General features: G+C 40.6%; 1 protein-coding gene across 1 annotated transcript in view; it reads left to right on the forward strand.

The window, feature by feature from the left end:
• Window positions 1-440: 440 nt before the first annotated feature.
• The window catches only part of MYB (MYB proto-oncogene, transcription factor), a gene marked incomplete at its 5' end in the record, with an annotated part of 47320 nt that continues 23660 nt past the window's right edge, over window positions 441-24100 (forward strand). Inside the window, 9 exons of the mRNA XM_081313083.1 lie at window positions 441-463; window positions 7351-7468; window positions 12920-12991; window positions 13673-13765; window positions 15120-15340; window positions 18091-18316; window positions 19909-19989; window positions 20687-20791; window positions 23140-23394. Coding sequence (XP_081169209.1) covers window positions 441-463; window positions 7351-7468; window positions 12920-12991; window positions 13673-13765; window positions 15120-15340; window positions 18091-18316; window positions 19909-19989; window positions 20687-20791; window positions 23140-23394 — 1194 coding nt within the window. The remainder of the gene's footprint in view (window positions 464-7350; window positions 7469-12919; window positions 12992-13672; window positions 13766-15119; window positions 15341-18090; window positions 18317-19908; window positions 19990-20686; window positions 20792-23139; window positions 23395-24100) is intronic.

Consider the following 24100-nt stretch of genomic DNA (forward strand, 5'->3'; position numbering starts at 1 on the left):
GCAGAGCGGGCAGGGCGCAGCGAAAGGCGCCTTTCCCCGCCTGCTCGAAGGTCTCTCCTGAAGCTCGGCTCCGAGCCGTTGCCGCCACCACCTCAGCCTCGCGCGCTTCGAGAGCCGAATGGGCTGAGAGAACTTCCCGAGAGCCAGCAAGAACTCGGAGCCAAGCGGCTCGAGGAGCGCCTGCGCACTGCAGGGGCGCCAGATTTGGCGGGAGGGGGAGTGTCCAAAAAGCCTTTGTTAGATGGCATCTGTTTACAGAGTTTACGCTTTCATCTCAACCTGTTTCCTCCTCCCCTCTCCGGCTCCTGAGAACTTAACAGCATAAGAACCCTTTTTAAGAGGAGACACAAGCCAAGCACTTCTTCCAGCTGCATAAAGCCCTCTCCTCCCCCGCCCGCCCACTCACCTCTCGCCTTTTCCCCCCAGTGACTAATGCAAGGATGGCCAGGAGACCTAGGCACAGGTAAAAAAAAAAAGCCAAAGACTGGAAAGTGCAAAGCAAATTTCTTTGCAACACCGAGGCATTTTTTTTATATTTTTGGTCGTTGCTTCTCGCGCGCTCTGTTGCTGGCTCTTTCGGTCTCTAGATATGTTGGTATGTGTGCGCGCGTGTGCGTCTTATTTTGTTTTATAGCGGCAAGATTCTTTGGGGGAAAAAGTTAAAAGGGTTGGAGAGAGATTGGGAACTGTTGCACAGGGTTCAGAGGAAGCGTTCCCTGCCAGTTCACCTGTCAGGACGTGCGTTAAATCGCTGTATTTAAATAAAATGCTGCATTGAAGCAGTTGGTGCTTAGCAACTCACTTTCTCCTGGGCTGTTTAGATTTTTTTCCCCACCTCCGGCGCTCATTACCGATTAGGAATAGATAATAACACTTGGATCCGTGCAAAATTTCCAGAAAGGGTGGGTGAGCATCCGACCGAATTGCAAGTTGTACGCGAGCCGAAATAATTTAAGAAGGACTCGAGAGCCGTCCCAGTCTTGCAAGGGGGCATCCGTTGCTTCTGACAGTCGCGGTCTTGCTTTGTGATCGTTTGGGGTTGCAAGAGGCGAGAAAGTGAGTACAGTCCTTCCGAAAAAAAGAGCAAAATGTCGGACCTGCAGGTAACCCGATTCCGTTTTCATTCATTCGTCCTTTCATTCATTCTTTGCGACTGGGAAAATGACAAGCAAGGGTGGAAGGAAGACTAAATCCCCTTTTTGCAGTTGTCTTTTTCTTTCCGAACCGCAAACCCATTGCCTTGGAATTTGGGTCTCTTTGTTGCTTTTTTTAAATTAAATGCTGGATAATGAAAGTTTGCGTTCGCATTGCACGCGCTGCTTTACCTCTGCGGGAGCTGGAGCATTCCCTGCAGCTCGGCATGGGACAGTTTGGCACCGCAGGAGAAGCTTGCAGATGGGGAAAGGACTGGTGGTTGTCAACTGTCACTTATTTGGTAACGGTGGAGTTTTGACCTTGCTTTGCGTGCCTGGGTTTGACAGTTTCTACTCAGGGAACTTTACCAAAAAAAAAAAAAATCTTGCGAGGTGTTCGTATGTGGTGACGGGTGATCGTCCGGGGCGAGGACGGCTTGTGGTTGTGGGGAAACGTTGCATGGTGGAGGTGACTGAGGCTACCCACTGCTTACTCCTTTTTCTCTTTGCACCGCGGTGGCATGCAGCAGCCGGGGAGCGAAAAGCTGCGCCTCGTGGTCTGCAGAAACGCTGGTTCAATGCGGGATTGTTTGCTTAATTAGCTCGGGACAGCGTCCACGTGGAGTCAAAGATTGCAAGTCTTTCTCTTTCGCCCTTCAGCAACTGGGCTTCTCTCTCCCCCTCTTCGTTTTTAACGCGCCCTCTTTTCCGCTCAGCTTTCCTTGGCACGGAAAGCGAAGGGCTAACCTTTGGAACTCGGGAAAGTTCCGCTGACTTACTTCTAGGAAGAGAAAGGGAAAATGAAGCGAGGGCAGAGCAGGCAGCCTTGCAAACCACCTAAAAGGAATCTGCGGGCCGTTGCTTGCGTGCACACAAAATCGCTAATCCGGCTGGTAGAAGCGATTGGGAAGGGAGGGAGGGAGAGGGGGGGGGAAATAGTCATTCTGCGCGCTGCCGATTTTATTTGAAGCGGTGGCCCGCTCGCCTTCCTCCGAGTTAGATCCGCAGCGCTGTGCGGGGAAGAAGCGGGAGCTACCGAGCTTTTTTGCACTTGCACTTGGGAGAAAGTGCTCGACCGTGCCAAAGGCGCCGTCTTCTCAACGCAGCGCGGGACTTTCGGGCCATTTATTTTTAAAGTGATGTGTAATAATGTTCCTCTTTGCAAGAGAGCAAGGTTGAATAGAAGGCCGGGGGGGGCGGGGGCGTGCGGCGACGGAGACACCGCCTCCTGTGTTCCAGTGGGATTGGGGAAGGGCCATCGTTCCCCCGTTGGCAACGGGCAGTACAGGCGGGGACACCGAAAATAAAACCCCCGGGGCTGGCTTCTTTCCAGCACCTGTCGGACTAGAAGGCTGGCGAGAAGGATCGCCAGTGACTGCCCTTCGCCTGACGGGCGAATTGCTCGCTTTTTCTTCAATCACAGTGACAGCGGTGGTAGTAGTAGTAGTAGTAGTAGCTGTAGTAGTAAGCGGCTGCAACAAATCACTTCCTCCCCGCCCCATCCCCTCCCTCCCTCTCTCTCTCTCTCTCTCTCTCTCTCTCTCACACTCACACACACACACACACACACACACACAGAGAGAGAGAGAGAGAGAGGTTGCACAATTGAAGTTCCTTGGCAAGAGCGAGAATTCGTGAGTGTGTGGAGTATTTATGCACAAATTAGCTGGAGGAACGGTCTTAACCCTTTCCGTTTCTGCAGCCTGACACGTCATCTCAGACTGCAGATCTGAGATCAAAAACAAAAAAAAGTGGATAAATGAAGGGACAGAAGGATAGAAAGAAAGTTGGACTGCTTTGTTGGTTGGCTTTTTTAGTTGCAAAATGTGACAGCAGCTGAGTTTACAGTGCCTTATCTGGAAAGCAAAAGAACAGTTATGGAACTCGGCTAAAGAGCCTGTAAAATTTATGTGAAAATGGAAGCTGTTGGGTTTTTTCACCTTGTCATAATTTTCGTTGCCTTGATGCCTGTTAAAATAAGTGCAACTCACTAGTAGGTAAAGCTGAAAACATACTATTAAAATCTATACCAACATCTGAGAGTGGAAAAAAATATTCAACTGTTCTGTTCTCATTACCATCATTAGTGACACAGAGCTCCTCAAGCCCTTGTGTAGAACACACACACACACACACACACACACACACTTTGCACATACAATAAACCTCAAATTCATTTTGCATGTTCATAAAACATGTCACTTGATAGTAGGGTCTGCTTCCTGGGAAGCAAGAGTCCAATATAGTTTGGTTTTGAGTATTTTATACCAGTTTTACTTGTCTCTTGTGAATTTCTAGAATAATGAGAATAGATGGCACTATATATATATATATATATATATATTACACACACACACACACACATACATACATACGTGTTTCCCCAAAAGTAAGACCCGGTCTTACTTTCTTTTGGGCTCTGAAGTAAGCTCTAGGTTTTACTTTGGGGGAGGGCTTACTTTTTGTTGGTACCTGTACCAGTACGCCGCGGGGGTGGGGCGGGGCCTGTGCATGGGGTGGAGAAGCAACGCAGCCAGCGGCGAGAGCGTGGTGGTGGACCAGTTGCTTCCCTCCACCTCCCAGACACATGCCGAAGCCACGCAGGGTAAGGTTGCCACGCCCGCTCCCACCCAGATGCCCTTGCCTCCCCCAAGCATTTTTTTTACTAACTTGCCTTTCAGCTGCATTTCATTTATCCCTTCGCTTCTCAGCCTTCACCGCGTGTTTGTGGAACTACCAGAAAAGGAAAAAAAACACTTCAATCATTAAAAAGTCTGATTGAACTTTTTTTTGTCCCACAAACACGCAGTGATGGTGAGAAGCGAACAGAGAAATGCAATGCAGCAGTTCGGAAACAAACGGGAAAAACAGTGTTTTTCCTACCCTAGTTTTTCTGTTTTTTTCCCATCTCCTGTTACGGTTGGGGGACAGTGGGGGTTAGTATTAACGTATGGTAGGCCTGGCAATGGCGTTGGGCGCAAGGCAGCAAATGGCTGCGTCATGCTAAAACTGCCTGTTTGCCGCCTCTTGCCCAATGCCACTGCCATGAGGCCGTGGAACAAGCCGGGTGGCGGTAAGGAACCTGTATACCGGTACTGTGGGTCAGATCCCTCTTCCCCGATCGGCTTCACCTTGTCACAGAGGCAGGCCGGCTTCACCTTGTCACAGAGGCTTCACCTTGTCACCTTGTCCATGCAAGCCCTTAAGTAGGGCATAGTTTTGCTGGGAGGGCTTATATTAGGCCCACGCACCGAAAATCAGCTAGGGCTTACTTTTGGGGGCAAGTTTACTTTCAGGGGAACATGGTATTTATTTGCAAAAATATGTATAATTATTTACTTACAAAAATATCTATAAATATTTATTTAGAAATTCTGATACTGGACCAGGTTACTTCAATCTCATTTATTAAAATGCATTTGAAAAATGGTATTTTAAGTGCATTCTATTACTGTATTGCCATAGGCACTCCTAAATCATCCATATTTTCTTCTATACTATAGATAGAATCTTTAAGCTAAACTTTCAAAACCTATGTTTACATTTCCCAGTTGAAAATTAAGGGGTTGCTCAATAGAATTTGAAGTAAGGCAACCTTCATTGCAAAATATTTTGAATTTTACCAATCTGCATGAATTAAACTGGATGTTTTTAGTAATTTCTGCTCTCATATTAACTTTGGAGAAAAGCTGGGGCAATCAGCAGCTGAGGTGCATTAGATGGGATTGAGGTAGCAACAGTACGAAAACTTCAGATTGTATTCGTCTTAGAGATACCTGTACTTGGGAATGAATTGTGAACGTCTTGTCACTGAAGAGTAAAACAAACCAAACTGGTGGAATTTATTTTGCATTGATCTTTGACCTTGCACACTTTGAGGCTACATTGCCATGCATATGTGCAAACTGACCCTCTTCAAAGTCATACTCCAAGAATTTAGTAGGATATATCCTTGTAAAATACGTCTGCTCCTCCTTCAAGTGCATATAAATTTTATTTAGGACATGTAAGTGGTAGGTGGGAATGACTTTGGGAGACAGGAGAAAGAGCGGCAGGCTAGACCAGGGGTAGGCAACCTTGGCTCCTTTATGACTCGTGGACTTCAAATCCCAGAATTCCTGAGCCAGCTGGTTCAGGAATTCTGGGAGTTGAAGTCCATGAGTCATAAAGGAGCCAAAGTTGCCTACCCCTGGGCTAGACAAACAGCCAGTAAAATTACAGTAGTGTCCATAGAAGGACATGGGAAGCTTTTCAGAAGAGACCCTCCTAGTTTTCTGCAGGGTAAAAAGGGTGGAGGGAAAATATTTCAGACTTCCAAGATTCTTCAATGTATCCCTACAACAGTGGTGGCGAACCTATGGCAGGCATGCCAGAGGTGGCACTCAGAGCCTTCTCTGTGGGCACGCTCATCATGCCCTGGATATGGCAACCGTCCCTCTTCAAGCAGCCGCCCGCTAATTCGCTGAGGTCCCACATGGCCGGATGCATCCTGTCATGGCTGGTTTCCATCCCCCCATCCCATCCCGTCCCGTCCCTCCTGGCCTTGCATGCTCTCTTTTTCCTGAGCACGACCCACTGCATTGCCTCCTCAGCTGTCAGCCAGCCATCCAGCTCAGAGGAGGCTTCTTTGAATTGCTGGCGGTGGGCTGCGGAGCCCCAGAGTGCACCGGTCGAGGAGCCGGCAGGCTGTGGCTGCTGACAGACACCGTCGGCCCCAATGCGCTCACTGGCCTCAATGTGCGGGGGCCGATGGTGTGAGGCAGCAGCCCCCCTGGCCTTTGCCTTGCCCCTGGCAATAGTACCCTGGCCCTGCCTCGCCTCACCCTGCAGAATGACCTCCTGCCTACCGCCCCACCTGCCAGAGACCCCCTGGATCTCCTCCATCCCTGCCCACCCCCCACAGGCGTCCCTCCCCACAAGCAACATGGAGGTGAACACGCCCACCTTGGCCACACCCACTCAATCTGCCATGACATCAGCCACGTCCACCCAGTGGGCTACGCCCACCCAGCACCCAGCGATAAGTGGGTTTTGGGTTGCAGTTTGGGCACTCGGTCTCTAAAAGGTTCGCCATCACTGCCCTACAATAAAGGTAGCGCTAATATACATAATTCATAATTCTTGCATGGACTACTTTGAAGGGCTAACAGTGTAGTTGAACTAGGATCATCATATTTGGTCTGCAGAAATCTTTTTTTATAAGTTTATTATTTTATCATAGAGAATAAAATGCAGAATGGTAAAAACAAACTGTAACAAAGGAAAAACATACATTCAACCCTAACCGCAACATAAAAAGAAAAAAAATGTACAAAAAAGGAGGAAAAAGAGGTAAATTAAATTTAACATGTGGGATCCTCAGAATCTGCAGAAATCCTGAAGATAAATTAATTTGGGGGGGGGGATGCAGAAAGCTCTCACTCTGCTGCAATCTAGTGCTCTAGAGTTTTGCCGGCCAGACATGGTAGTCCTAATTTGAACTCAGTAGAACTGTGATTCCCAAACTGTGCCCCAGGGTGTCAAGAGTGAATTCACAGAGGCACAGTGGAATATTTTACTAGTTAATACATGGAATTGTTAGTGGATTTACTGTGGTATGCCAAGATACCAAAGCACATAGTTTGGGAATCGCTCAGGGTGCTATGAACTGATTCTACAAGCATCATTGTACTAGAGTCATTGTGCATTTAATTAAATAATATGACAGTAGGATAATACAAAATACTAGTCTTCTAAAAATATAGGACTTGATTTTTATCTGAAAATTAAATGTGGATTTGTGAATTTATGAGGTGTTCTTTGAATGATTTGGCATAAGGATTCCAAATATGTACTTGGGCAAAGGACACAGCCTCTGTTCCTTTATTGTCCTAAACATTGTATTTTAATTTGAAACCATCATTGGTTGAACACCTGCCAAATGTGTAATTTACCACTGATCTAACAGCATGAGCAGGTCTAAACATGCATAGTAAGCAGAAGGTTGCCAACCTTTTGCTTGTATCTGTGGATACCAGAAACAGCAGAACCAGTTCAGAATACTAGAACAGAATGTAGAACAAAATCTTGTCTTGCAACTTTCCAGACAATTACCCCTATAACCTTTGCAAAAGTTGTTGACTTTTGCTAACTTTTTGTAGAAACTGTGATACTGAAATTAAACTCTCCCCTTTGGTGTTCTGTCTTAATTTTGCTTTCTGTTATTTTCTTTCTTCAGCATATATAGCAGTGATGATGAGGATGAAGATGTCGAGTTATACGATCATGACTATGACGGTCTGCTACCCAAGGGTGGAAAACGTCATTTAGGGAAAACACGATGGACCCGAGAAGAGGTAAACTGGCTCACGCTAAGAGTCTGTAGAAGACAAGAATTTTAGTGCTATTTGTGGCTGGCTTCTCAACAAGTGGATGAATATAAACTTTGGGTTAATAAATATGAAGCTGAACACTTATTTTTTTTCTCTCTCTTTAAGTTGCCATGATTTGGCCTATGCCAGGGATAGGCAACCTTGGCTCTTTTATGACTCATGGACTCAAACTCCCAGAATTCCTGAGCCAGCTGGCTCAGGAATTCTGGGAGTTGGAGTCCATGAGTCATAAAAGAGCCAAGGTTGCCTACCCCTGGCCTATGCCTAAAAAGACAGAGTCTGCTTTACAAAACAAACCACATATAAGTAGTTTAGAAACAAGCAACACTTTTGAAAAAGAAATATTGAATGTTGATGGCGCCAATTGTGATACTGAGGTGAAAATAGGAACAGATAAAAAGACAGTGGACTTAGAAGAAAGGCAATAGAGAAGCACTAACTAAATCATTATTATATTCACTTGGAAGCCTGAGAACAGCTGGTCCGGCAGCAGAAAACCTTGTTTCCACCACACTTCCCATGGAAATCAGCACAGCAGTAATCATGTCTTTGTATGTTGGTTCGTATGAAAAATGGGGGTGGTTCTAGGGTGGGTCACTGCTTCAGCTATTTTAAATACAGGGTTCAACCTGTTGCTATAGATCAGGGTTGTCAAACAGCCGGCCATGGGCCAGACGTGTCATGCAGAAGCAGCACCCACCCCATTGCCGGCAATGGCAAAACAGTCCCGATATGTTGCGTGATGTCACGTGACGTGAGTTTGACATGTCTGCTATAGATAATGACTGATTTCATAGCAGTTGGTCAACTGCAATAAGGTGTGTAGAAATTAGCATTATGCATTCGATAGAACATCTATAGAAGCCATTAGAAACATCAGTATTATGTGTTGCTGGGATTTATATGTCATGCTTTGGTTTCCACCATTTCATAGAGTCAGGCCCTGAGGCAATAACACATAAGCCAACTCTTCTCATTTCTAATAATTTTCATACAAGAAACAAAGACTGAAACTTCTTTCAGTCACAATTAACAATGCATATCCTTTATTCCCCTTGTGGACAGATAATCAGTTACAGAGAGAACTTAGCTTCTACAGCATGAGTACAGGATGGGTAATGACTAGGTTCGCACATTACACTTACCTGGAATGTACCCTGTTTTTAGCTTCCCAATTGTTATCAGGAAGCAAATTCAGCCAGTTGTGGCTAACTCCATAGCAGTAGCACTAAGCAATAGTGCTTAGACTTATGTACTGCTTCACAGTGCATCACAGCCCTCTAAGCGGTTTATAGAGTCAGCATATTGCCCCCAACAATCTGGGTCCTCATTTTACCGACCTTGGAAGGATGGAAGGCTGTCAACCTTGAGCCCGTCAGGATCGAACTCCTGGCAGTGAGCAGTGGAATGGTACAACTTGCCGTAGCTTACTTGCCACAGCCAACTTGCCACGGGACAACTCACCACAACCAACTTGCCACAGGAGAACTTGCTGCAGGACAATTTAACGATTCAGTTTAATTATTTAAAATAATTTTATTTATTTAATTTTTGTCATTCACATTTCATTTTTGTCCTTCCTTTTACATCATTTGTTTAATGATTCTATTCTACGATTTCTTTGATACTAGTATAACTTGTCCAAGAATAAATTGTCCTGCGGCAAGTTGGCTGTGGTGAGTTGACCTTGTTCGAGTTGGCTGTGGTGAGTTGGTCACAGTGAGTTGTCCAACCTAGGCCCATGAGCAGAGTTAGCCTGCAATACTGCATCCTAACCGCTGCACCACCATGGCTCTATAAATGTTCATGTTCAACATAAGGACTTGGGTTTGGCTAGCTAGTCTAAAGAAAAGAAGAAACAGGGATGACACGATAGCATTATTGCAGTATTTGAGGGGCTGCCACAAAGAAAAGGGTATCAAACTATTCTCCAAAGCACCAGAGGGTAGGACAAGAAACAATGGCTGGAAACTGACCAAAGAGAGAAACAACCTATGAGGACAATTAACCAGTGGAATAGCTTGCATTCAGAAATCGTGGGTGCTCCGTCACTGGAGGTTTTTAAGAAAAGACTAGACAGTCACTTGTCTGAAATGGTATAGGTTCTCCTGCTTGAGCAGGGGGCTGGACTAGAAGACCTCCAAGGTCCCTTCCAGATTCTATTCTATTCTATTCTAATCTAATCTAATCTAATCTAATCTAATCTAATCTAATCATCATGGTTAAAAGACAATGGCTTAAAATGAAATATGAACAAGGACAATGTTTAAAATATGTTTTAGACTTCAAGAAGGAATCAATTTCTAAACAAAAACTATAAGGCTGGTCACTTATTAAAATTGGTGTTAAGCTTAAACCATTCTTTGAGTATGTTCAAATAAAGTTTCTAAATAACTGAATTGTATGTCTAGAACCCCCTTCATGGATTACTGCCTTGTCGTGGCGAAGGGGCTTATGGCATTATGAGTGTTTACCACCTAACCAAATAATAAGAATATAGCTTTCTGTTTAGAAAGCTAAATTTTAAGAACTGAATGATTAGCATATTTAATTCACATGTGTAGTGTGCTCTATTTCTTTGGCACAGGTTGCCATATTAAAATAATAAATTTGCAACACTGTGCTCACAGTAACTTCAGCTGACTTGTTGGTAGACATCTAATTTTCATATTTAGGTTGCTTTAGTTTCACTAACATGTTGATATATAAACATTGACAGATCATTTTCCCAATGATTTTATAAAAATGTAGGTGCTTGTTGCACTATTTGGCAACTCTCCAAAATAGCCTTTGCGGCTTAATGTTGTGCTTTCTAAATCCTTGCTGGAGGTTACTGGGTCAAATAATCACAAGGAAGTAGTCATCAAAATTGCATCAAATTAGTATATTTCTTTATAGGGCCACAGAATAGGTTGAGGATGATTGTTGTGCTGTTCAAACCAACAATATGGTTAAGTTAGTTGAATATGGTGTCAAAGTGTTGAACTTTAATTGCATCTGGAAAAGTGCTTCTGCATGGTGATTCTTTATGTTGCGGCATAGTATTTGAAAAAATCTTTCTTTATGCTTTGTGTGTTAAACCCAGCACACTTTTAGTAATATGCACAAGACAATATTACTGGTAGAACAATGCTTTCCACTTGCAGGCACATTTTTTAGTAACATATTTGTGAAAATACCCATATGGTTAGACTTTAGAGTTCAATGGTTATTTCCCTATCACTTAACAGTGTTAATTGGGATTGGAATTTACATCACTAAGCAGTCTGGTTGTAAGATTCAATGTGATGCAATACCCTATTTAACTATGGCAATTCTGGCAGTCCCTAGCTACCATTGTTAAGCGGATCCTTGCAGATCATTAAGCGAGGAATACATGCCAGTGACTTCTGACTTCCTGCCAGCTTGCCCATTAACTTTGCTAAAGGAGAAGGTTGTAAATCAAGATCATGTGATTGTGGGATACTACAATGACTGGAACTTTGAGGCCTGTTATAAGTATCACTAATACAGCATTGGTTACTGAGCAAATGATGGTTAACTGAGGATCACCTGTAGCATAAAAAGAAGTGCTTATCTGGAGAGATTCACAAGATAATGGTGGCACTGTTATAGTGAAGGCCATTTTTGTTCTGTCTTGTATGATTACAAATAACAGTTCTTGCAACCAGGTATAATGGCAGATGGATTAATGGTTGCCAAAACATAATTAACTTCATATTTAGTGAAATTTCCAGTTACACTAACTCACTCATGCTGTAAATTAAATATCTACCAACACAAATGGTGCCAATATAGGAAGTGATTAGAGCAGCCTTCTTCAACCCAACTCTCTAGATAAGATGAACTACAGGTTCTTGATTTTCAAATAACATAGCTGATAACCTTGTTTGTTGGAAATTTGGGCACTATGGTCCAAATTGTCCAGAGTACATCAAATTAGTGGATGTTGGGATTATATGTGAAACTTGAACTATGGGAGACTGTCTTTGTATTTCTTCATTTCTATTTTTGATCTTCATTTGTTGGCTTTGGACATTTCACTATGAGAAGCTGCATTGCAGTTGCTGCCCAGAAGATTGCTCTCATTGAATTCTTCTCCCATAGTAAAATTGAACCTAACCAATCAACTATCTCCATCTAATGATTTGGATGCTAAACTTCATGGAAATTAGATGTCTACAATGGCAGATCTTGTGTTTGTTGTATGTACATCGTTTAACTTGATGTGTGGATATGCCAAATGCATCTACACAGCTATATGTTTAAGATAATGGTAGAGGCCTTAACTAAAGAGGTGATGTGTTTGATTCTTGTTTAAGAGGCAGTCTAGTCAACCAGGTTGCTCCATTTGGTGACTTTGTGGGCCAAGTGATCGCTATTTGCAACTGTTAGCTAGCTTCTGACAAGCAAAGACTTGGGAAAAGCAGAGTTGCTTAATGACTGCATATTTCACTTAGTAGCTGCAGTGATTCACTTAACAACCAAGGCAAAGGGATCTTAAGATCAGGCTGATTCACTTCATAACCACCTTGTTTAGTGATAGAAATGCTGGTCCCAGTTGTGGTTGTAAATCAAGGACAACCTACAGGGTTTGTACTACTTGAGAACCCAACCTGTTCATTGTTACGGTTTGTTTCAACCCAACCTTTGACTTAACTGAATATAATAAAAGCATATGATGCATACAAGTCTCAAATGGGGTATGTACCTAGGAATGTAGCAAATAGGCTAACTCTATTGTTCATATGATTCAACAAATCCAATCTCTGCCAGCATCAGACTGGGAAGGTGAAATTATGAAGAGGTATACATTTGGGGCTCCTTCCATCAGTTTGTCTTTAAAAATAAATTGTAATCATGGTTGATTGCCATGGAATTATAGGAATCATGGCTTCTCCAAGCATATACACACATCCCTGACTATTTCCATCCACACACATATTTGACCATGAACCTCTGATGATGCCAGGAAGGGCCAACCTGGGCAGTCAATGCATATATAAATGGATGGAGAGAGAAATAGGGACAGAATCTATATCATGTATATTTTTCTGAAGACAAAGCCCAGGCATATTAAAAAGAAAAATGCATGTGACCTTTAAAAAGTTTAATTACATAAATGTTCCTGACTTCTGTGGCAGTTTTGATCTTCAAGCACACCATGTTTTCAGTGATGATTTCAGCTTATCTTATCAGTTGACAGCTTTCCAAGTGTAAAATGTCACATTGTTTTCATTGAAGAAAACTGCCCAGTTGAGAAACGGGGAAACTACCCTGTTGCCTAAAACAATTAAATTGGAAATCTCAACTTTCATGTTTGTGGAAAGCAAGGATATTCAGCAATGCATATCTGGTCTTTCCCGTGTTTTGAAATGAAACCCCAAAATAATGGAATTTGTATCACTGTCTTAGGATGAGAAACTAAAGAAACTTGTGGAGCAGAATGGCACAGAAGATTGGAAAGTTATTGCCAATTTCCTTCCTGTAAGTAGGCCTCTTTTCTGTTTATAACCACACATTTATTAGTGTGCAAGGAGAGAGGTTGTTTCATAATTACAGATGGAGACTAAATAGGCGTTTGGTAGACTTGCAGAACTCAAATTTATACACACTTCTTTCACTTCTCATGTGAAATACAGGGCGGAAAATATAAAGAGCCTTTGGGGGGAGATTTTATGTATAACAGATGGCCAATACATCATAGATTTCACACAGAGAAACAACAAAAACTTCAGAATAGAAGTTGACTGTGATCTTGGGTGGCTGCAGCTTATTAAATTTCTAGTAAGTATGGTTTCCAAAATGCTAAAGGTGAAATATATATATATATATATATTAGTAAGAATAGTTTGCTTTTATTGGGTCAATAAATACGATCAAAAATTAAAATGCTGTTAATTATGAAAAACTACAACAAAGCACCTGGCAGCTGAAACAGCTAGATAGCTGACTTCTAGCAATGAGTAAGCTGCATGTCTGTTTTACTTCTCTCTGTACCACTGTACTTATTTTTTGTAGCTTGTACAGATGGTGTCCTGACCAGCAAAACAAAGAGGCAAATGGAATCCTGCAATAAACATAGGCAGTTTAGGTGTTTCTGGATGCCATGTTAATATCTGTAGCATTTTGTAATAATTTGCTTTGGATTTTGTTCTGCAATCCTAGAATCGGACGGATGTACAGTGCCAGCATCGATGGCAAAAGGTGCTAAACCCAGAACTTATAAAAGGCCCATGGACTAAAGAAGAAGATCAGCAAGTATGTTTGAGTAATCTGGATTTGACTACTTTCTTAATATTTAATTCCGTGTCCAAACGAGCTGTATTCCAAAAGTAAAAACTATGCATTTATGTAGAGCATTGCCTTTTTTTTCTTGCTAGAATTTATTTTTTTACAACCTCTCATATGTCCTTGAAAATTTACCAGCATTTTAAATTGTTCCGTTGAGATTGCTGTAGCCTAGAATGTTTCAGAGACCAAGCTGAGTACATGCAACAGCAACTATAAGGGGGAAGAAGGATGGAAGCAGGGTCTCAATCCAAGCCCTCGCCTGTTTCATATATGCACTATGTTATGGGTATGAAAAGGGCAGAGCTTGTAGCATGATATTGCTTTTATCATTCTGGTGAAGTCAGCAAGCTTCCTATAAGTACAGCCAAACACATTGTGGTGTCATCATTTAGGTTACTAATTAAAACTTTGGCTGTACATTCCGGCATCCCAGGGGGAGGGCCTTCTCTGTGGGCGCCCCGGCTCTGTGGAATCAATTGCCGGTTGAGCTCCGGATGGCACCGGATCTCCGCTCCTTCCGGCGCGGGTTAAAGACCCATTTGTTTGAACAGGCTGGCCTGGCCTGATGGGGAGTTACTTAGGGTTTTAATATTTGTATATATTTTTATTGTTTTTACTTTGGGCAATAATTTAATTCTTTTTTAACTTTTGTACTTTTGTAGTTTTATGATATGCCCTGTTCACCGCCCTGAGTCCCTCGGGAGAAGGGCGGTATAAAAATTTAATTAAACCTAAACCTAAAAAAGTGTTTAGCAGATACAGATTTGTGAATATTATATTCAAAACAACATAGGTTCTATTTTATTAAAGACAGTTCCTTTTCACGTTGCAGAGGATATCATCTCTAAAACATCTATTGTTGCATGCATATCATATTAAGCAAACAGTCTGTTATACTCTTCAGAAATTTGTTTTATTTACAAATACATAGTATGATCTTGTTACTGAAATTAAAGCTCCTGTGTTTAGTACGGCTGAGTCATTAGAAGAGAGTGCTTATAATTGTTATCTTGGTGGCTCTATGAATTTCAAATACAGAGTAAAACACCAGACCGAATATCCTTCCATTTCAGCAGACTGTTTCTGAGCACTGGAGTCATGCAAAGCAGATTGAGGGAGGGAGATAGACTAACTCACTGAAGTCTGTTGAAAATTAGGAAAGCTTGTTTATAAGCTGAAATTGGAATTCACCGTGGGTTTTTTTATTAAGATTTCTCTAATCAGGCCACAGACAATTATTTGATTACAATTATTTCAGATTGGCTCTATTTATATAACACTTAACCACTAGAGTTCCTTTGTTGTTGTTGTTGATTTGCAGGTAATAGAGCTTGTACAGAAATATGGCCCTAAACGCTGGTCTGTCATCGCCAAGCACTTAAAGGGAAGGATTGGGAAACAATGCAGGGAGCGTTGGCACAACCATTTGAATCCAGAAGTGAAAAAAACATCCTGGACAGAGGAAGAAGATAGAATTATTTATCAGGCACACAAGAGGCTTGGAAATAGATGGGCAGAAATTGCAAAGCTGCTACCTGGACGGTAAGGTCAGAACATAACAATTGGGGGGGAAAATCTGGATGGAGTGGGAGATTCTTTGTCTTTTTTTAGCAGAAAAATATTCCGCACTTTAAAAAGTTAAATGTTGCTATCAGTTGCATTATGATACATCAAGTAATAAGACAAGACTTTCAGGTTTAATTCCATTTATAATTTTTTAAATTAAAGTTCATTTAGTTCTACTGTGCCTTTAAAAAAATCTACAAAATTTGGATGGATTTTTGTGCATATTTCTAATATATCCAGTTTTCCTAATGCATGCTTTTGCAGCAATGACTTTTTCCCCCCTTAATATTACGTTTCCCTATTGTATTTTTTGTTCATGTTTTTCATACAAGGCTCAGTCTGAAATGCATGAGGTGTGGGGTATCATTAGATGATAATATTGCAAGTTAACAACAGGAGGGTTAAAATATACAACTATACACTTTAAAGGTTGTGTTTAGCACAACAAAGTTAGCCCTTTTGTGAAGTAATTTTCATCTTCTCTTCAGAATCACAGCTTCCTTCTAAGTGATCTACCAATCACACACCTCAAGCTCAAATGGATTTAAAAAAAACCTCTTTGTGCCATCAGCCCCCAAAATGCCTGAACTTGCCTTAATGTCTGCAAAATAGTATCACAAACTCTAGAGAAAATGCAGGTATCAAGGGAAAAAACTATGCACATTGGACTGTGAAATATAACTCATATAACATTGTGAACTGAGCCAATTTTCCCATCTACATTTTGTGTGATTGCAAGAACAAGCTTGATAAGATGTATGTTTTGGGTTGAGTCTTTATTAATACAGCTTCTTTTTAGAGGTCATTTTCTCAGTTGTGTCTGATCTATAGATTCCTTCATATAATTGCATAGATCAGGGGTGTTAAACTGCCAGCCCGTGGGCCAGATGCGTCACGCCATAACCGCACCTACCACATTGCTGGCAATGGGGAAAAAGTCGCAATACTTTGCGACACATCACATGACATTGAGACTTTGACACCCGTGGCATAGATCATCTCCTGTATCACCAGCAAGCAAGAAGCATTCTACTTAATACTTCTGTGACAGTCAGAATTAGATGAAAAGTGAGACTTGCTTATGGAGATTTCCATGAGCTCTGTATAGAGATCCATGTCCCACTATTCAGATTCCTGTGGATGCAAAAAAGAGGAAGCATAATCAACTTCCTTTTTTTCTAATTAATGTACAAAGTACTTGTAGTGAACATATTTTTCATAATGTAATAGCATATCTTGAATTGTTTTAAAGATTGCAAAAAAAATAATCCTACTAGAAACTGCCCGTTGTATGATTAAGCTACACTAAAGTGGACAAAACACTTAGGCCAGGCATGTGAAACTCGCAACCTCACGTGACGTCACGTGATGTATCACGACTTTTTCCTCATTGCTACCAATGGGTTGGGTATGGTTTCAGCATGACGCGTCCGGCCCATCGGCTGGCAGTTTGACATGCCTGACTTAGGCAATCTGTTTTTCTGAGGAAAAGATGGAAATAGGTCCTAAGTACAGTAGTCAACTATTAACAACAATTGTTCTGCCCCCATAACAAAAGTAATAGATAAGACCTATTACCACCTTGCCGTTTGTAGACTACCTTAACACTCTTCTAAAAGCACATACCAAGGTTTGCCCAGTTTTGCTAAAACGTCTAAAGGTAACAGAACCAAAATGGATGAGGTGCAGGGGGCCTGCGATCAGGTCAAATAACATCTATTATAATACAGCTCCATTGACTTTAGAAGATTATGGAAGTGATTAATTCCTTCCATCCATCCCTTTAACTCAGGAGTGTCAAACTGCCGGCCTGCGGGCCAGTTGTGTTATATGGAGGCCGCGCCCACTCCAGCTCTGGCAATGTGAAAAAAGTCACGATACATTGTGACACGTCACATGATGCAGCGAGTTTGACACTCGTGCTTTAATCACTAATAGCCCATGAGGAACTTGGGGAAGAAAAGCTTATTTTTCCAAAAGTTTACATAACCTTTTTTCCCCCAATGTGTTCGCAAGGTTCTGTTTAAATTCAAGCAACACTAACAGTGTTAACAGATTCTTATTGCTCTTGTATTTCTCAGATGGATTTCTATTGATTTGGGCTATCTCTATATAGAACTTGAATTCAAGAAGCTGTTTCTTTCATTTGCCTATTTAGTTGGTTTAATTCATTAGTCTAGGATGGCTGGCTCAGGAATTCTGGGAGTTGAAGTCCATGAGTCATAAAAGAGCCAAGGTTGCCTACCCCTGGTCTAGAGGGCAGAGGAGGTAATAATTCTTGCATTAAATATGTGGATTGGTTTCATCCAGCCAGACTTCTTTTAGAATGGCAGATTTCCCTTTATATTTCACAAGTGAAGAGCCCTGATATACCAAAAAATCAGGAAGTTGCTCCACGTCCCCATTTGAACTTTTATGTTAGGAGTGCAGTGTCTGGGATCGGAGAAGGTTAACGTGAGTTGGCTTCAAAAGTGGAGGAAGATTGTATGCAGCTATGTATTATTGTACTTTGTGGCTAGTTAAAAAGAGATGGAGGATTAACTAAAATGCAAAGTGAAATAACCATCTTGAAACTTGAAGCTCTTACTAGAGTTCTGAAATGTTAAATAAAATTCATAGTAATAAAATAATTGTTTTCTCCCAGTCAACATAATCAGGCCTGAAAATTCTATTTGTGCAATATATATATATATATATATATTTCTTTTGTCAATGTTCTTGTGCAGAACCGATAATGCTATCAAAAACCATTGGAATTCTACAATGCGTCGAAAGGTTGAACAAGAAGGTTATCTTCAAGAAGCTTCAAAAGTCAACCAGCCTTCAGGTTTTTCAAAGAATAATCATTTAATGGGTTTTACCCACACTCCACCTTCTGTGCATCTGGCAACAGACACTCAAGCCACAGCGGCCAGTGACTATTCGTATTACCATATTTCTGAGACGCAAAATGTAAGCTAATGAAAAACAGTTGGATTACAAATTAGATTTCTCGGCAGTTGAAATAGTGCAGTTGCATCCATGATACAATTTGGCCAGTAGTATCTTGTTTGGATATGAAGAATCTGTAAGCCAAACTACCAATAAGGCTTACGTAGCTTTTGGTTGGATCAACATTACAGCATTGGATACTCCTAGATTAGACCAGGTGGCCAGGAAAAGTGCTAATTAGGATTTCTCAGTTTAGTTGTAGATCTTTGTGTAGATGTATTGTATTAAATGTGGAGATTTTCTAAATAAACGAAAGCAGGCCTGTATTAACTTTACTGAGAATAAAGTGTGCTTAAATGGAACTCACGTGCATGAACGTCTATAGGATTGCTCTCTAAATTGCTTCTTCTTGCAAACAACTGTTGTCAGTAAATGTGCTCAGATAGCTCAATATTTTTGACTGTAAATCACAGTGGAGTAAATGCACCTATTATCCTGTCTTGACGATACTGTAAATGTTTTAATTTTTTAACTTAAAAATACATTTGAAGTAAACACCAAGAAATAATTTAACCATCCTTTGGATCTAAATATATACCTTTTTCCTAATCTACACATCTGCTAGTTTATAAACTGGCTAGAGAACAAATAATTAGCTTATGCAAATATACTGTACATGGTTATATATCATAACCATTAGTTATGGTATAAAATAGATCTAAGGAAATCTCCAAAAATCCAGCAAGGACCTTTTTAAAAAATGTAATTGGTTATTATGGATGAAATAATTTGAAAGAAAAAACTATTCAAAATTTGCAGGCCTGGCAAAATGTCAACTTATAAGACAAGTATGCATATTTTCTTTGGGTTTTTAATTTTAACTTTCACAACATTTGGGGTGAAATGGAATGTTGAGGTGAGGTGAAATATAACTGGATAGCAAAACTTCATTTCAGGATTTAGTAAGTCATATGTTTGTGCTTTTTTATGTAACAATAGGTAATTTATTTATTTATTTTTTGCTCTTATCTGGGCTATAATAGAACGGGTCTTCAAACTCGGCCCTTTTGTGACTCATGGACTTCATCTCTCAGAATTCCTCAGCCAGGCATGCTGGCTGAGGAATTCTGGGAGTTGAAGTCCATGAGTCATAAAAGGGCCAAGGTTGAAGACCCCTGATATAGAACATGTTATTCTAGATTCACTTCCATACGATTTATCCATATTTTTCTATCAGAATTTATGAAGCATTATCTATTGTAAACCAGCAATTAATTCTAACAGGCAAGAACAGAATTCTTTAATTTTCTGCTGGATATGATTTAAAAAATGTCATTCCAGGAGTAGCCCTAATGGTAGTGGTCATGATGCCATCAATTTGTTAGGGTTCTTTTCATTACTAATTACCTGGCAACTTGAGAACTTCCTTGTAAATTTTTATTGAAATGATTAACTTCGAGAGATCACACAATTACATTTCAAGGAAATAGAATGATTAATGTGAAGGCTTTTGTTGTTTCTTGAAACCAGTTATGTAATTGGGAAGCATTTTAGCATGACAAATAATTTACATTTTTTATTTGTGTTTTATTTTGTTCATTTGTTTGGTATAGGTCTCTCCTCAAATCCCATATCCAGTAGCACTTCATGTAAATATTGTTAATGTACCCCAGCCAGCTGCTGCAGCTATACAGGTAGATGATTTTGAAGATAATTTGAAGAGTCAATTTGATGTAGATCTGATATGCAAATTAGATGCAAATACTTTTATCTTGCAGTCAAGCAAAAACTAAGCTCTTTCATGTTTTATGGCAAATGCTAAAGAAGTAATTTTGTAGATAAAATGCTGTGGCTAGCTTTAGCTTCAGCAAATTTGATTCCAGTCTTGAAAAAGTGTGAACTTCAACTCCCAGAATTCCCCAGCCAGGAATTCTGGGAGTTGAAGTCCACCTATCTTCAGGTTTACAAGATAAGGAAACACTGTTTAGAAGAAACTGGCTGAGCAACATACATTCAGGTTTGGTGAGGAAAAACTGCAAAAGCAGAAGGGGGAAATATATTCCAGGAAAGGAGGCATACTCGGTTGAGTTTAACCTCTAATTTGCTCAACCCAATTAGCAGGGAGCCAGTATTATAATTTACATTGCTAAAAAGGAGATCAGAGAGGTTGCAGTATTGAAATGAGAAGGGCAAAGTTAGAAATCACTGCAGAATGGTATCATTAGTCTCATGTCTCAACATGAATCTCTATAAAAGTTTAGTCCGGACATTGTTCAGTGGGTAGAAGTCTCTCAGGCCTATCTACAACATGGCATGAGGCATTCTTATCATGGTGACTGCAGCATCTGGCAGGGCCTTTACTTTTTTCCCCCCCTTAACTCTTAATTTCAGAGACACTATAATGATGAAGACCCTGAGAAAGAAAAACGAATAAAGGAATTAGAGTTGCTACTAATGTCGACTGAGAATGAACTGAAAGGGCAGCAGGCATTACCAGTAAGAATGTCACCATGTACTTGGATGGAGGGATAGCAGCTTTACCCCAGTGCTTCTCTTCGCTTCCCCCCCCCCTCTTTTTCCTCTTCCTTCATTTTCTTTCTTTTTATGATACTAATTGGGACTCTATATTTCCATTGACTGGGACAAAATATTATAGCCTTCCCACCCGATTTATGCTGAGATGAAATATGAGATATGAAGAACTTAATACTTTGCATAATGGAAATGTAGTGTCTACTTCTTGCATTTTTCCTACATGGTGGATTTCTTCAGTTATGTGTTATTCTTTTGTCCTGTGATTCTGAAACTTCCATAGAATATTTAATTTAATAGCCCCCCCCCCCAGTTTCACCCAGTGTGTCATTTGACACTTCCAAAATAATGCAAAGTGAAAAACCACCTGGATTTTGCAGTTCTCCAATGAAGGTGCAAAAGCGAATAATAAACTCAGAAATATTTTTAGTAGTTGATATTACCTAGAGAAATGGGTTATTGCTTGTTTACAAAAACATGCTAGGCAAAATTGCATACAAAATGCATCTATGTGGACAAATATACACAGAAACATCTATAATTTTTATGCAGTTTAAAAAAAAAACACGCAGTCAACCCAGTGTAGAAATAGGATGAATTGGAACTTAGGGGCATAAAAATGAAAACTTGAGAGGAATCCAAATGGACATTGTGTTGATTCTTCCTTTAGATATTAAATATTTAACACATATTCGAGCCACATTGATGTAGTGGTAAAGATACTGGCCTAGAAACCAGAGGTCTTGGGTTTTAGGCTTTCCTTAAGTATGAAAGCCACCTGAGTGACTTGGGGCAGTCATTCTCTCTTAATCGAACCCGCTTCGCAGTGTTGCTGTGAGGACAATAGGAGGCAAGAATATTAAAGGAGCAATAGTAATAGGCAACTTAGGCATTGAGAAAATCACCACCAGTCAATTGAAAAAGGTAGCTTTCCTTGGAACACCCACATCCTGCAACAATTGCTTTAATACCATCAAACAACACGTGCCTATCTTAAGTCCTTGGGGAGGACTCAATAAATGGATACAAATGCCAAATCCAGTGTAAACATCTGGCTTATTGTGCAACCAACCATAATAGTACTAATACAAGATATATGTAGCTCTTCCCTCCACCCCAAACCCAGTAGCTCTCTTCTCACAGGGCATATGAGCAACACTACAGGAAAGAAGCAGGCAAAGATTGAAGCCTTTCTCTGTCGACACCCTGCTTTACTTGCTGCTTTTCAGAATGCCACAAGCATCATTTGCCTGGGCTACTTCTGGCATACATATTGCATCGTGGACATGCTGCATCTAGTTTAATTGGCTTGGGAGACTACAGTTGTAATTCCAAGTGGTTTGGGAATCACAGTCCAAGTCATGTCATGATCTTTTTCATGTTTTGGTAATGTTTTTCTTTAAAGAAAGTTAGATTCTGTAACTGCATGCATCAAACCAGAGCTGGCTATTACTTTAATACATAAATTTGTTTTCCTTCCATTTCTTTAAAAAGAAAAAAAATAACAAACCAGTTTATGAAATGACTTAATACGGGTATTGCATAAAAACCCAAGTGGTAGCCAGCAGAAACTTCTGTGTATAACTGAATTCTGTTAATATTTACTTTCTAGTTAATATGACAAAACAACTGTGCATGACATGTTAGTTTGAGAACTTCTAATTTTTATCTTACATTTTGTCTTGCATGGTTATACTGTAAAGAGACTTCTATTAATTTGCTTTTCTGCTTTCTTAACTGCATTGATTTTACAGCCTTCCATTGCATTGGTGTAAGCTGTAGTGCTAGACAGGGATAGGAAGAAGTCCCCCAAAAGTCAATGCTGGTTCTAATCTTGACCCAGAAAAATAAGTCACACCAGTTCAGGTAACTTCAGATACGATATGAGCAGACCTGAAAGATTTAACTTCTAAATCCTTTAGGTGTAGACAAGCGTGAGCTTGCATTAGAGAAAATCTGCCATTTCCTTGCTTCTCACCAGAAAAATGAATTCAGCTACTTTGGTGAAATAACACCATGATTGTGTGGCTTACAATTATACTTGCTTGCCCAGGATGCAGATTTGTTGCCCAAAATGAGGTAATGCCAAAATGAGAGCTATAAATCTTCTACCCTTCTAAAACCCGCTTTTGCTGCACTGATGAAAGGAAACATCTTGACAACTGTTTCATAGGCATTAAGTGCTTAGATGATGCAACCACTTTTATCTTTTCCTTCAACAGCCATCTGACGCCTTGTGCAATTTCATTGCTAAGTTCCTTCTGCCTTTCTCTTTCTTTTCCCTTCTCATCCCCCCTTCCCCCTCTTTTTAGACTCAGAGTCACACTTCAGATTATCCAGGATGGCACAGCACCACAATTGCAGACAGTACCAGAACGAGTGGTAATGGTGCAGCCATTTCCTCTTTGGGGGAGCATCATTGCACTGCATCTCCACCAATGGACCATGGCTGCTTGCCTGAAGAAAGTGCATCCCCTGCAAGGTGCATGATTGTTCACCAGAGTAACTTCCTGGATAATGTTAAGAATCTCTTAGAATTTGCAGAAACACTTCAGCTAATAGATTCCGTAAGTAGAATGATAATCTTCTAAAGTGTGACTGCGTTAGGGGACTCTGCATGCTATGTCTACGACAGTATGCTTTCTTATATAAGGTCATATTAAATGTTCTGGCCTCCAGAATAAAAAGTTAAATACATGTAGTCCTCTACTTACGACCACAATTGAGCCCAATATTTCTGTTGTTAAGCGAGATATTTGTTAAGTGAGTTGTCCTATTTTACGACTTTTCTTGCCACATTTGTTAAGTGAATCACTGCATTTGTTAAATTAGTAACACAGTTGTAAAGTGAATCTGGCTTTCCCATTGACTTCGCTAGTCAGAAGGTCACAAAAGGGGGGATCACATGACCTGGGGACACAGCAATTGTCATAAGTATGAACCAGTTGCCAAATGTCTGAATTTTGGGGACATGATCATAAAGTTATAACTGTGAAAAACGGTCATAAATCAATTTTTTCAGCACCGTTGTAACTTTGAATGAACTAAGTGAAGTGTTGTAAGTAGAGGACTACTTGTAACAGTTTTCACCATTGCTATATGGCTACTAAAATGTTTGGGTTAAGTTTCTTAAAGTTCAGTCATTTATATGGCTACTCGGAATTAAGTCTTATTAAGTAAATACAAGTATTTCTGAAGAAGAACAGGTTAGCCTAGTTTGAAGTTTGCCTAGTTTGAGGAATATAATATTTATTAAATCATATAAATGTAGAA

The sequence above is a fragment of the Vipera berus genome (genome assembly GCF_964194415.1).
Source record: "Vipera berus genome assembly, chromosome: 1".
Classification (NCBI taxonomy): domain Eukaryota; kingdom Metazoa; phylum Chordata; class Lepidosauria; order Squamata; family Viperidae; genus Vipera; species Vipera berus.